This window comes from Parasteatoda tepidariorum, chromosome 4 (assembly GCF_982258835.1).
Source record: "Parasteatoda tepidariorum strain Cologne lab strain chromosome 4, Ptep-v5.0, whole genome shotgun sequence".
NCBI lineage: Eukaryota > Metazoa > Arthropoda > Arachnida > Araneae > Theridiidae > Parasteatoda > Parasteatoda tepidariorum.
Window position 1 is genome coordinate 103,689,574 of NC_141758.1, and position 14,436 is coordinate 103,704,009.

At 27.0% G+C, this 14,436-nt stretch overlaps 2 protein-coding genes across 6 annotated transcripts in view; one reads left to right on the forward strand and one right to left on the reverse strand.

The window, feature by feature from the left end:
* Nucleotides 1–878, reverse strand: part of LOC107449085 (uncharacterized) — a 35,075-nt gene extending 34,197 nt beyond the window's left edge. Inside the window, exon 1 of one of the 4 annotated variants that reach the window (XM_087161852.1) lies at nucleotides 861–878. The gene's annotated coding sequence lies outside the window, so the exon portion shown is untranslated. Of the gene's footprint in view, nucleotides 1–127; nucleotides 388–860 lie in introns of those variants that run through there. The other 3 variants (XM_087161850.1, XM_087161854.1, XM_071181680.2) reach the window with 3 other exon arrangements.
* Nucleotides 471–10,475, forward strand: LOC107449086 (ADP/ATP translocase 2). Of its 2 annotated transcripts, XM_016064514.5 has the most exons (3): nucleotides 471–583; nucleotides 1,340–1,559; nucleotides 5,178–10,475. In XM_016064514.5, exon 3 carries the CDS (start codon nucleotides 5,180–5,182, stop codon nucleotides 5,927–5,929), a length of 750 nt encoding a protein of 249 aa, XP_015920000.3. In that variant the 5' UTR covers nucleotides 471–583; nucleotides 1,340–1,559; nucleotides 5,178–5,179; the 3' UTR covers nucleotides 5,930–10,475. The 2 variants fall into 2 exon arrangements, with proteins under 2 accessions (XP_015920000.3, XP_042908957.2); XM_043053023.3 differs by lacking the exon at nucleotides 1,340–1,559 and having other exon boundaries at nucleotides 482–583.
* The last annotated feature ends 3,961 nt before the right edge of the window (nucleotides 10,476–14,436 follow it).

A 14,436-nucleotide genomic window follows, 5' to 3' on the forward strand; every position in this document is an offset into this window, starting at 1 on the left:
TAAAATTTATATTTTTGAATTTAGTAAATATTAAATCAATTTATTAAAAGAAAACAACAAGAGTTGCGTTTATACACGTATATAGACTTTAACAAATGAAGTTACATTTAGTTTTTAAACGACTTACGATTTCCTAATAATCTTTTCTATTATGATTGCGAAACTATTTTCGTCTTGTCATAGTAATGCAACAATTTCAAAACTGTAAAATTTTGTTATAAAGATATACTTAAAAAGTATTTAATAAAAATAAAAATATTTACACTTTGTCCACTTTGTCACATGTGACCAAATACCAAATTGTAATCCAGAACTGTACATTTTCGAACGCATGAAAGTATTGAACTCGTACAGTTTGAAAAAGTGCAATATTCGATGCTTAATGTTAACGAGAGAAAAGAAAACTGAAGAAACTGTTTAAACTGCATAGTTCAGTTACTTTTTTACCAAACTTTTTACCAACTCTTAATCCTCTCCCCCTCAACCAGTTCTACGGAGGTAAACAAAGTCCTCGTGGTCATTTTTCTCCGTTGTTAAAAATATTATTCTCGCAAAAATATGTATTTCTTGAAAATAATGCGTAGTATGTGTTTCTTGTGAACTTTTCATGCTTCTTTTTAAAAATACTGTATAAATTTTATTGAAATTAATCCTTAATCTTTCCAGCCACTTAATCTTTCTTTTGTTTTATCAGGTTTTGATACTGAATTAGTAGTTGAAATTAAGATGCATTCTTTCTCAATACTTTTATATTTTGAAAACGTTAACTTTGAAAAATATTTATAAAGAAGAACATGTGAGGAATTTTAGTATTTAAATATTGAATTAAAGTAATCAATATACATTGATAAGTTGAATACCTTTCAACTATTTACTGTCAAATTCATTAATAACGAACGGAAAGACTGAAATATTTGCTTGTTGCAACTGAATGCTCGTTATAAAAAAAAATTTTTTACTTACGTAATATCCCCTCAACTATTTTCGCCAACATCGTACCAGAGTCATTTGGATATTATTAAAATTTATTTTAATATAATAATTGATTATAAAAAAGTTTACAAAATCCAAATATAACTTATTGCAAAAAATGAGAAATTAACATATATTAGTTAAACTGGAAAAAAATATTGCAATATATTATCAAATATTGATGTTTTTTGCTATATTAAAATTTGTACTTATCAATTATATGGAGCAATGTGCATGTTGAATATAGTTCTGAAAAGTCTGCAGTTGCCTACATGTGTTTCCAATAATTTGCAACTATCTTAAATTCAATTTAAGTACTGTAAAGTTAAGTGTATAGATAAAAATTTTATTCTTTTCTTCTATTTAGAGTTTGTATTTATGCCTAAAGCCCATTGAAGGGAGTTACAAAACTTCACTTTAGAATGTCTTCAAAAAGAAATGAGCTTATAACGTTTACTAAAGATTTCTTTGCTGGTGGTGTATCAGCTGTTGTTTCTAAAACAGTTGTGGCTCCTATTGAGCGGGTAAATTAATTCTTCAAGTGCAATATGCTTCTCAACAAATCACCACAAATAATCAGTACAAAGGTATGACTTTTTTGTAGCTTGTGATCATATAATATTGTGCTTATATGGAACTACTTACTTTTTATTGTTATCTACTCTTAAAAGCAGGGATCGAAAAACCGCCTGTCCTCGGCGGTCAAAATTTCTCTGCTGACAACGAATCCGGCGTCCGCGTGGGAGGACCATTTTCCCGTTAATGTTCATGATACATATTTAATTTTTGTTACCTTAAAGAGTCTAGCGCCTCACTTCTAAAATGACCCTCTAATCTGGAAATACTGCGCATGGTGGAATTGATGTTTTCTCTGTCTGGGAGTACTGCAGCGGTTGAAAGCGGCTTTTCAACAATGAACTTACTAAAAAAAGTTACGTACTGGTCTTAAACAAGAAGCATTAAATACAATTATGAACATCTACCTAAATGGAAAACCCCTTTCAGATTTCTGTGCAGAAACCTCTGTAAATCATTGACTTGATTGTGGAACTGGCAAACGTCATATCTGATTTATTTAAAAAACGCTGTACCCTCGGATAAATTGACATTCCAGATAGCTTGACCTTTGTCATTTAAATTATTTCATAAAAGAAATACTAGGTTACCATTAGTAACCCAGTATTTGTTTTATTACTGTATAATGTAATCCTAGTAACTACTAATTCTTTGTGCAATTTATATAAATGTTTGTAATAAATAAAAGAAAATTATATTTTTATTTATTTAGAAGCTTTGGGTTAGTTTCAATGGAGGACGGGTACATTGTTGGACAAGCCGTCCTCAGGGAAGGGTAAAATTTCTGAGATTTTTCAAGCCCTGCTTAAAAAAATAAGTTCTTTCAGGATTGAACTATAAGTCGTTGATAAAACTTAGAGATGCTGTTTTCCTGAAAGTTTGAAATTGTATAAATGTGAGAAAATGAATGAAAGTGGGGAAAACAATGTTTTAAAAGATATTGAATTTCAGAATTTACAATGCAGGACAAAATTATTAGGAAAACTTCAGTTAAAAAGTAATCCCCATCCTAAAAAGTAAAAAAAAAGAAAAATACAGTACAGAACCCGTTATCCGGAAATCAGAAAACCAAAAAACCGGAACGAAATTCAATAAATTTTTCCACCATTTTTTTAAAAAAAATTTTTTTTCCTCATAAGATTTTAGGATTTTTCTTTCTTTTTTGAAAGATGTTTACCTTACCATCATTTTGGAAATAATCATTAGCGTATTACTCCATCGTTTTTTCTTCTTTTTAAGATTATTTCGAGAAAATTTATTTTTTTTAGTTGGGTTTAACAATAAAAAAAACGGCTTTTTGTAGTGATTCAGAAAACCGAAAAAAACCAGTTATCCGGAATAGCGATGGTCCCGATCGTTCCGGATAATCGGTTCCCTACTGTATATAAAACTTGTAGTATTAATTGATGCTTCAAATGTTTTTCGTTTTAATAAAGCCAGATGACTGGTAGACCTGAAACCAGCCACTTTTTCCCACTGGTTTTTACATTACCAGCCTCTTTTTACATCAACCAGATTTTTTTTAAAATCTGGTTAACTTAAATGTACATCAATACATAGAATCTCTGGAAAACATAAATTTTTTTTTAGGATATCCAATGTCTCTATTCAAAATTTTGATCCTACAGAATCCATCAATTTATGAGATGATGAATCATGTGGGAGGAGAGTTCTTAAATAATTCATATATTTCAAAGTTGTAATGAATACATTTCTGAAAAAAACTTCTTTAGCCATTTGCCATTGATGATGGTGATAAATTAAAACAGTAAATTTATTTTTCTTCTCCAAATATTTTTGAATAACATGAAAAAAATATAGTTATAAAATATTTCTAAATTTTGTTACATAATTATATTATTTTTATTGTTGAACTAACTTATTATGGCCATAAATTATTACTAATATGAATTTTTTCTAAAAAAATTTTTTACTAAATTCAAGCAAAAAAAATTTGAAAATTATCTTTGTTATTCAATGAAAGAGGCATTGATAGAAAAGACATTTCAGTCACCGACTCTGCACTTCACTAGAAAAAAGTTACTACTTAGTTATTTGAGTCTACCAATCACTACATACTGATTGAAAATTTAAATTTTCAGTTCTACTAACTAATACTAACAATTATTCCTGAGCAATTAAAATCAGTGCCTCTGAGCATTAATTCTGCATCTGAGCAATAAAAATCAGAACTGGTTTATTATGCAGTAGAAAGATTAAAATGAAAATTTTCCAAAATTAAAGAAATCTTAAAAATACGGAGAAAAAAGGCAGTTTAACAAAGTTCTGGAAATACTCAGTGAGGAAGAAAGCACAAGACTGTCTTAATGGCACGCAAAGCACCTTGGCACAAAAACGTCTTTCATTGGAACGCAGAAAATATATATTGGTTGCCTTTTTAAGTTTTCTTGGTGATAAACTATTCAAATTATTGGTGTTTACATGATCAGGGCTGATTGTACTCCGAAAAAAATCCTGATTTCCGGATTTTTCGCTAACAGTGATCCGGAAGTTTCCGGAGATCGAAAGTCCAGACGTTTCAAAAAATCATTGATCACTTAAGTTTCCGGAAATAAAATTTTTAAAGGTGGAATTTAAAAACACAGTTTATTTAATTTGTTTGTAAGGGAGAGCCACAGAGATACTTTATAAGCTTATATTCATGATTAATATTCATTTTTTATCACTAATAGTTGTTATAATCATAAACTCAAAAAAAAGACATATTTGTAAATTTTAATTACTTCTCCAGGTCATCATAGGTATGTGTAAATGGTATAGGTATGTGTAAAATTTTAAATATATTTTTAGTAAACTAAGAAATATTGAGAAAAAGGAAAAAAACCTTGTTTAAATTTTTTTCTAATTTTTCAATTTAAACTGTTTTTTTTTTTTTTGTTTTTTTTTTTCAAATTCAGGAAATTTTCCGGAATTTTGACTTGGGCTCACAATCACCCCTGCATGATAATCAATCACTATTTATAGAAAAAAAGTTACACTTTATACGATAGAATATATGTATTTATTATAAAAAATATATAAGGTAATGTTTAATCTTAGCTTTTTTTTTTTTGTACAATTTATAAACGTAAAATTCTCAAGGCCCCCCTGAGTGCCTGGGTAGCCCGGGTGTGCCCATGCATGAAGAGAGTACTGAGAAAGCATTATGTTAAATCCAAAGCCAGGTAATTTTAAGCAAAGAAGTAAAACCCTTCAAATCGAAACTTGAAATTCAACTTTGCTGCATTTTGCGAGATATTCTCAATTTCAGGCTTCATTTTCTACCCTCTGAAATCAAACCAAAAAATCTCTTGATCTTTTTATGATGGATAATATAATCAAGAAAAAGTTCTTTGTCAGAAACTAGTTATTTTATCATGATCATGTAAAGTCTTTGAAAATTATTTTGCATTTTTTTAATGTATATAGTGCTTAAAAAGTACTGAAAAGGTGCTTATTTTTGTTGAAAATTTGGCTACGCACCCTGTGTGAAGATGTTTTTTTTATTTTATAGTTGCATCTATCTTTAAAAAGTCACCAAATTTTAGATTCTATTTTTCTTTCAAAATAACAGGCACTCATTATACCATGCTTATTTATTTAATTTTCATAATTTTTGTTCTTTTCAGGTATGGTTGATGCTTTTGTCAGGATTCCCAAAGAACAAGGTTTCCTCAGTTTTTGGAGAGGAAACTTAGTCAACTGTATCAGGTATTTTCCAACACAAGCTCTAAACTTTGCTTTTAAAGATAAATATAGAGATATTTTTCTTAAGGGCGTCAATAAAAAAACTCAGTTTTGGAGATATTTCATGGGCAACCTTGGTGCTGGTGGTGCAGCTGGAGCTTCATCTCTAATATTTGTGTATCCATTAGACTTTGCCAGAACTCGCATGTCTGTTGATATAGGCAAAGCTGCAGCTGATCGGGATTTTAAAGGTTTGAATGACTGTATCGTAAAGATCTTCAAATCCGATGGTTTGATCGGCCTTTACAGAGGGTTTAATGTGTCCATTCAATTTGTTATTATATACAGGGCTTCCTATTTTGGATTATTTGATACAGCTAAAGAAATGTTGCCAACGAAAGGAAAACCATCCTTTTTGTTTTCCTTCACCATTGCTACGATTGTTGCCACTTTTTCTGGTATAATTTGTTATCCTTTTGATACCGTGAGAAGGCGTATGATGATGCAAAGTGGCCGCAATAAGTCTGATTTTATGTATGCCGGTACAATAGATTGTTGGAATAAGATAGTTAAGCAAGAGGGTATTGCTGGTCTTTTTAAAGGTGCTTACTCAAATGTTATTAGGGGTTTTGGTGCTGCTTTAGTGTTAGTTTTGTATGATGAGATAAGGAAAAAGAAACCTTTGTATGCTTAACTCTAGGTGTACCTTCATTGTTACTATTTGTGCTACTGTTTTTTTTTCTTTTTTTTCTCACATTTGATTATTTTATGGTTATAATTTCATTTTGTATTTTCTTGTATTTCATCTTAATTTGTAAGTAGTAAAGTGCAAATTATATAGATATATATTTCGATAAAATTTATTATTATAATCTTTCAATACCTGTATTATAGTATCAGTAATTGTGAAAAGAAGTTTACAAAAAATAGTGTTTATATTTAACAAAACTAGTGTTCTATATCTACATATTTTACAAAAATAGTTAAGCATTTCTGATCTCTTTTAAATTAAATGCTGCAAACTTAATTAAATTTGAAATATATTTATTTTCTGTCAAATTTATTGGAGGTATTTGGTTAATTTTAAAATTTGATTATTAGTGGAAAATGTTTAAATCATTCTTATATTGTACTTTTGAAGAATTAATATATAATAATTGCTTTTTTATTTTATTATTGTTATTTTTTTACTATACGGGTACAATTGAATGTTGGAATAATATAGTTATTGTTGTTGGTGTCCTTAAAGGTGCTTATTCAAATGTTATTAGGGTTTTGGTTCTACTTTTGTACTAGTTTTGTTCGATGAAATAAGGTAAGAGTAACCTTGTATACTTAAGAGATTTTTTCATGTTAGTATTTTTGTAACTTTTTCTTTTACTAATTCAGATCATTTATACCTAGAGTTTCATTTCGTTTTTCTGTATTTCATCTTCATTTCAAAATAATTAAATTCCTATTATAAGGTATTCATGCTTATTCTAACAGAATTTCGTTTCTTTTGATGTAATCTGATAAGTAAACACTGTTTTTGACGAATCAAAATATCTTTCAATATCTATATTATAGCATAAATGTTATAAAAAAATATATTTTACAAAAATTAGAGATTCATTTTAGTGATCTCTCTCAAAATTTAATAGGGTGTACTTAATTACATTTGAAATATTCATATTTACTATCAGGGGGTTGTCCCGGGTATATTTACTACCGTTTAGCGTTACCTTCACAAATTCAAATTTAGGAAAAACGGTAGTTTCACTAAATACTTTTAATAAAGCAAGTTCTCATGCAAACCCTGTACTCGTTGCAATCTAGGGAAAAGAGGAGCTTTTTTGGCCAGATGTCTTTTACGAAAAGGTAGCACATGTTTGGTCTGATACTGCGATATGGTAAACCTAACCGGTCACTATTCGAACATTATCTTAAACACTATTTTAAATTTATTCTAACAGACCTTTATTTTTACATTTTTTTTTTCTCTGTGAAACTTTTTTCTGTATGACCTAGTCGAAAATGTTCTCATAATAAAAAAAACTTTTAGTGCTAGTATTGTTAAATGCATGTTTTTATAAAATTCAAGTTGAAATTTAACTATAGTCAATGATTTTTATGGAATTTTAAAATTGGATGCAATTTTAAGCCTACAGTTTTACAATAGCAAAATTATCTTTTTTATATATGGAAAAAATATACAGAAATTTACCTGTCATAAATCATTTTTATTTAAAGTGAAAATTTTTGAAAATATTTTCCTACTTGACAATAGTTTTGTGTTGAGTTTTTAATATAATTTTTACAATTTACGTCTAAATTTTCACAAAATAGGTACCTCTCGAAAAAAACCAGACAGACTCCTGACTATTCAATTTGTGTGAAGTTCTCATTGATTTTAAAATTTGTACTATTTGTGGAAGCTGTAAAAAAATAGCCAAATTATTATTGATGCTGTGAGGGGCTGCTTAATTAATTGTTGTAATAAGTATATAACATACTAATATAGGCTCTGTAATATTATGTTTAATGGTGAAAACCCATCGAGTAAATTTTTTCAGATATGAAATTTTCCATTCAGAATGTTTTATTTTTTCAAATATTTAAAGTTAACATCAGTGGTGTTTGCTAGCTTATAGCTCTAGTTCATGTAAAAAGCCTCGAGCAACAGCCATGTGTAAAATATTGAATCAGTTAATCTTCATTTCGATGTGATGACCTTCTAAAAACGTGTTTCGTTTTTTTTTTTTTTTTTTCTGGTAATGTAAAATCACATGAAGGGAAGCAAATAATAATAACCAAGCTTTATTAACTGTGTTGTATATAAATTTCAAATTTATGTATAATTTCTTAAAGTACCGATTTATTGTTTTTTTTCCTTCCATTATGGAGAATAGGTATTCAACTATTATGATATAAAATGTTATTTTAAGTATTCAAAAATTTCATTTTAAGAACACTATGCTGCTCTGAATATAAAGACTATTTGCTCCAAAACAATTTTTTTTGCTCCAAATTATGATAATGGTGCTGTTCCATCACTATATATATGATAGTATATAATATTCTTATATATGATTAGAGTAACTACTGTAACTTGTAAAATATTTAACAAATCTACTTCGTTATATAACAAGTATGCATAATTATTGTTTAAATATATTGACTAATATGATGTTGAAAATTGGTTATGAATAGACATTGTTGTTTATTTTTGTTACATTTTTATATACCTTTTCTGTTAAAATGATTTTAAATTTTTTAAGATGATAATGAATTGTATATATGGTTGAAAAATTATATTAGCTTTTTTAGAGTAACATACAAAAGCGTTTTTGTATTAAACATGTTTTTTTTATTAATTTTGAAGATTGTTTGTGTGTGATAAATTGAGATTATTTTTATAATGTATTTTTATAGATACTATATTTATCATGAACATTGTTGATTGTGTCATGATGATGAATTGTTTATCTATGCATATATTGTTTATCAAATTTAAAGTGCTTTAATTTTTAAGAATTATGTATATCGATATCTATAATTAAGTTAAAAATATAGAAAAAACAAGGAAAATAATGTAATAAAGATTAATGAAAAGAGAAGAAAAATTATTAGAATCAAGTATTTTTTTTTTAAAAAAAAAGAAACTAAACTAAACATTATATATACACAGTGATTCTAATTTCGCTTGTCGAACTAATACCAACCGACAAATAACGGAATTTTAAAATCAATGGCAATAATTTTTTTAAAAATTAAACGACGTAAAGGTAACTAATCACATGCCCGATGTGAATTTTGTGGGTAATAAAATTGTATTTATTAAAAAAATACCGAATTTTTTTTTTAATGTTAAAATTTGTAGCAATAGCTGTCAAAAAAAAAAATAACATTTGAACTGCTGTGTGGATAACTATAATATCTGCTTAGAACTGAGCGTGTCAAAGAGTAATTTCTTGAATATGCAATTCGAATTTCGCATGCTGTAATAGTATCGGTAGTTTTAAAAAGAATCACTTGACTTTCAATAGTAATAACTGAGCAATGAAAGAAATCAGTGGGATTTTAAAAAACTAAATGAAAATTCGTATCAATAATTGCAGGAAAAAAAAATTATCAAAACACTACATAAATTTACGATGGAATCAGCGCGATATGTGAGCGATAAAGTAGACTAAATGTATGGTTTAAATTTTCATGCGTGCAATATTATTTTTCAAATATTGAATTGATTTTATTTCCACCAAATTAAAGAGAAGTGTGGCAAATTTACCGCACTGATTAATCAATTTTTTTGCTATAAATTTGAATTTGTAACAAAATATGATGTTCTTTAAATAATGAAGGGGGAAAAAATACCATTATCTAGTACGAACTATCTTTTAAACTTCTAAGATTTTGGATTTTTTATTTTATCAATTTGAAATTCTAGCTGAAGCTAGTCATGTTTAAATTAAATGATATTTACAAATTAACTCATTAATTTCTAGAAGTAATATTTCAGTCATTGCGAAATTTTTTTAATTCTCAAATGAGATTAGAAAAATCACAAGCATTTTTTTCCCATCCAATGTGCAAGAAAGGTATCTTCTGTAGGGAAAAAGATCTTTCAAAATATTCTGCAGAAAGAAATGCAAATTTTTTTTACTTCCCAAATGAAAAATCTTTCTGCAAGATCTCTAACGTTCTGCGACAATGTCACTGATTCTGCTGGAAAGGGTCTTAATAAAGTTTAAATAGGCTAAAAATGTCTGTTTTTGAATATTATGTTTAAATTACTTATATATATATTGCATACTTTGGTCCAAAATAAATATTTTTATTTTAATATATCTAATACTAACAGTATGAATTATATGCATATATGTCGAGTTTGAATTACCAACATGTGTTTTCTGTTGCTTTATATATTCACAAGGCAAATCTTAATTTACTAATTTGATTTTATTGAAATATTGTGTTTTAATCAAAATTTGTGTAATGCCTAGTCATAATTCTGTTCTGTAAATATATAGTGCTGTTAAAAATTGTTTAAAAAAAATATAGTTTTTTTTTTAACCTTATGTTTTGTTAAGTTGTTTCGTTAACGAATAACTTTGTAATGCTTTTAAATTTGATTTTGCTGTAAAGCTGCAAATTTCAAAATTTTTATTTTGGTTATTAATTGTTTTTTTTTTTCTGAAAAAGGTGTTTTTGTTGTTAAATTGTTAATTATTTATAAATAAATACATTATTTGTTATGATTTTGAATTGTATTTTTTCTTTAGCTTACAACATGAAGCGTAATTTTAACAACTCGGCATAAAGATAAGATTCTGGGAGTAATTTTTAAAGTTCTTTCTTTTTATTTTAAAGTAATTAGGTATTATGTTTAAATTAAATAATATTTGTAAATTAACTCATTAATTTGAAGAAGTAATATTTTGTATAATGTGTGCTTCTTGGTAAGGTTTTAACTCTGAGACTTTGCCCTGCCCGATCCTCTGTAATGTATACAACCAAGCAGTTCTTGATGTCTTCAAACCTCTAAGAGTAAGCAAATGTTTTCTTATTTGATACAGCGTTCTTAATTGATACAGGGATAACGTTAAAGTATGCCTGGGTACATGATCTAGTGCAAAAGTTAAACTGGAGTTTTCTCTACTCTTAAATTAGACCAAAAGCTTTATGAACAGAATACTATCTGGTAATAATCTATGAACAGTGCTAAAATCGTTACTATCTTTTTCGTCAGAGGGAACACTTTTCTAAAAGAGAGTTGCAGTGATGAATCAGTTAAGGTAAGTGTGATTTTCATAATCCTGAGGTGCTTAGTGACATGATTTCTTGTGTCCCTTTTTTTATAATTAGCAAAAACAGTTTATTTTTCCTTGCTTATAATTTTAAGTGGAATGGAATTAACCATACGGTTGAATCTTGATCCATCGTTCCATCATCTTCGTTTTTCTATTGTATTGTTTTCTCAAACGCTATTCTTATAATGTCAATAACACCCGCCGTGTTTATAATTTTAAGATTCTACTGACATTTAACAAAATTATTGCAGTTTATTCTTTGTGAGAAGAAAAACAATAATTCCTGGTGCTAATGACGAAGAAAATGAGGTGTTTTACAGTTTGGAGGAGAACTCATCAAATATCATGTTTTTGTTTGATGTGTATTGATCAAGTAATGAAAGAGTTAAATCTTGTGGTGTTGTCGGTTCAAGAAATGGTTAAAGAAGTGCTTCTGAGAGAAACATTAAACAACGAGTGAACTTTCTGCATTCACTACACGAATTGACAGAAAATGAACAGCAATCTTTTACAAATGTTGAAAATATATTGTTTGTTATGAGAAAAGAGTGTTCAAACTAAAATTTTCAAATATTTAAATAAATATTATTATTCATCCTATTGTATCATCAAGTTTTTTCCAGTTAAATTTTTTAGTTTATTACTTTACACATTTCATACATTTTCAAGTCATTTGATCTTAATTTTAACTTGAACCGTGTTCGTTGTTTTAACATATCTCTCGTTCATAATGAAAGGTCCCTTGAGAAATGATTGATTTAGGTTCTACTGTTATTAAAAAATATTTTTACATTTATAAATAATTAATATGTTATATAATAATTAATATAATAATATTATAAAATATTTAATATAGTATAAAATAATTAGTATAATATAAAATAATTAATGTAATAATAATAATTATTATAAATAATTTTACATTTATATACTTAACTATTTATTTTGCCACTATCAATGAAGATACATGAATATAATTTGTGAAAAATTTCCAGTTTTTAATAGATGTATGTCAAACAACTTCTAAATTAATTATGTTGATGGAAGCTATTTTAATATGAGAATACACGAAATAATTCATTTTATGATTTAATTGATCCGTCACGTTTAACCCTCTTATTATTATTTGCCCTTCTCCTGCATTTTAAAAAAAAGGTTTGTATAAAGAAAGTAGTTTAGAAAGGAAATTTCAGTAGTTTTGAGCAGGTGCTCAGTGCTGAAGAAATTTGCTCAAAAGCCAAGTGACCATTTCATAACTAAACCATGGTTTTAGGCTTCATTAATTCTCTTAAGATATTGTAATCTAAGATTTTCTAGTAAACTGTGAATCTTGAACAGAGTCCAAGATAGGACCTAATTGCTAACTAAACAAGTGTTTTTCCCCCCTTCCCAACAGCTTTTGTACATAATTTGCAATCTCATTCCTTTTTCTATAGAATATAATCTAAAGTTATGATTATTGTCGTAAGATCTCAAATTTCTTCCTTAAAAAGTTTTTAAATATACAATTTCCACAACTCCTGTTTAGGACTGGGCTATAAATCGATATATCGCGACATATCGATTTAACGCCTATATCGGCAAACCGATACAGCAACTTTCATTCCAAGCGATGCATCAGAAATCTGATTTAAGCCGTCGAGTGAAGAAGACGATATAGCGATACACGCAAGGACTTTCTCTTACGTTCCGATGCCAACTCGCGCTGTGGAAGACGATATTGTTTCGTTATGTTGAGACGGCCTTGACTGATGAGCGGTAGAATCAGAATCACTTTTGAGACCTTATATCGTTATATCACATGTTCGTTTTCGCACCTTCGCGATTTGAAATCGTTTCTTGTAGATTATTTTCAATGGGATTAACTTCGTGATCGCCGTCGTAACCTTGTTCTGAACGCAATCTATTATTGAAAAGAATTTATAAAGAAAAGTTTCTTCATTAATTAGGTAAGTTTTTTATTTATTTTCTGACAAAACTTTTTTTATATTTTTAAATGTGAAAATTATCGGAAATCTAATTTAAGGCACCCATAAGGAATTAAATTACAAAGTAAATAAATTTGTTAGATTATTTTTTTACTTTCTTTTAATTTATTAAAAACCTTTCGGATAAAACTTCTAATAATTTAATGGGCTTCTATTACTGATTTTAAATTTATAAATCTTGAGTTGTTTTTATTTTTAGAAATAAAGTTAAAACAAAACTTATTTTTTGGACATAAGTCAATAAACTTTATTTGTTCAAAAGAATTTGAAAAGCTTGCGAATTTTATTCATTTCTTTTTTTTTTTTTTATCAATTACTACTTCGTTTTATCAGAGAGTAAAATCATTATTTTTTTTTAATTTTCGTTTTATATTATTAATTAGCTAAATATATTACCGAATATCACAATTCTTTTGTTTTTATTTTTAAGAATTTAATTAAGAAACTTTGCCTTACTTTGTTTTTCGTTCGTTCATTATTTAATTTAATTTAATTATTTATATGAAATAATAATAAAAATAGTGTTTAAGAAGCATTTTTTTTCTAAAATTTATTTAGCTCTTTGTTTTAAGCATACAAATAATTTTTTAACGAACTTAATTTTTAAATTTTGTTCCTATGCTGTTAGGTAAATATATTGATAAATTTCACTTTTATTTATTTTTAAACTAAGAAATCTTTTGTTATTTGCGTGATCATTTTTAGAAAATATAACAAAACTTGTGTTTACTTCTTCATTAAGAATTTGAACATTACGATCGAACTTAATAATTCTGTAATTATTTACGCATAATAGTACACGCAAATATTGATTTGTTAAGAAAAGTTTCTTTTTTTTAAAAAAAAAAAATATTTTTAACACTTTGTTTTAAGTGTATAATGAATTTCTTAACAAACTTTTTTTTTAATTTTTTAAATTTTCTTTCAATAATTTCAGCTAGATATCTTTATAAAATTCCCTTTTTATTTTTAAACTGAGAAATCTTTCAGAGAACGAAAATTTTAAGAAATTATTACAATTCTTATGTTTACTTTTTAGTTTAAAATTCGAACATTTTTAATTTTAAACTTCGGCTTTTAGTCAATCTAACTTTTATTTTAATTAAAATATATTTTGAAATTTTAAAATCAGCTTTTGTTTAATAACAATATTTTTTTCATTAAGGGTGTTTTAGGGGTTAACTTAAATTAAGACTGCTTATACCTTATAAACGATAAAGAAGTGCAAATATTTCATTCTGTATCTACACACATTTTTTCAATAAATATTTTAAGTAAGATTTGTACATCTTAGTCAATTTATTTAATATCTTTCTTTAGCAAAACATATATATTTTCAAATTTATAAATTGATTTAAATCAATATGCGTATGAAGTCTTGATAGAAATCTGACTTTCTGTGCCTTAAAGTAAATGAAATT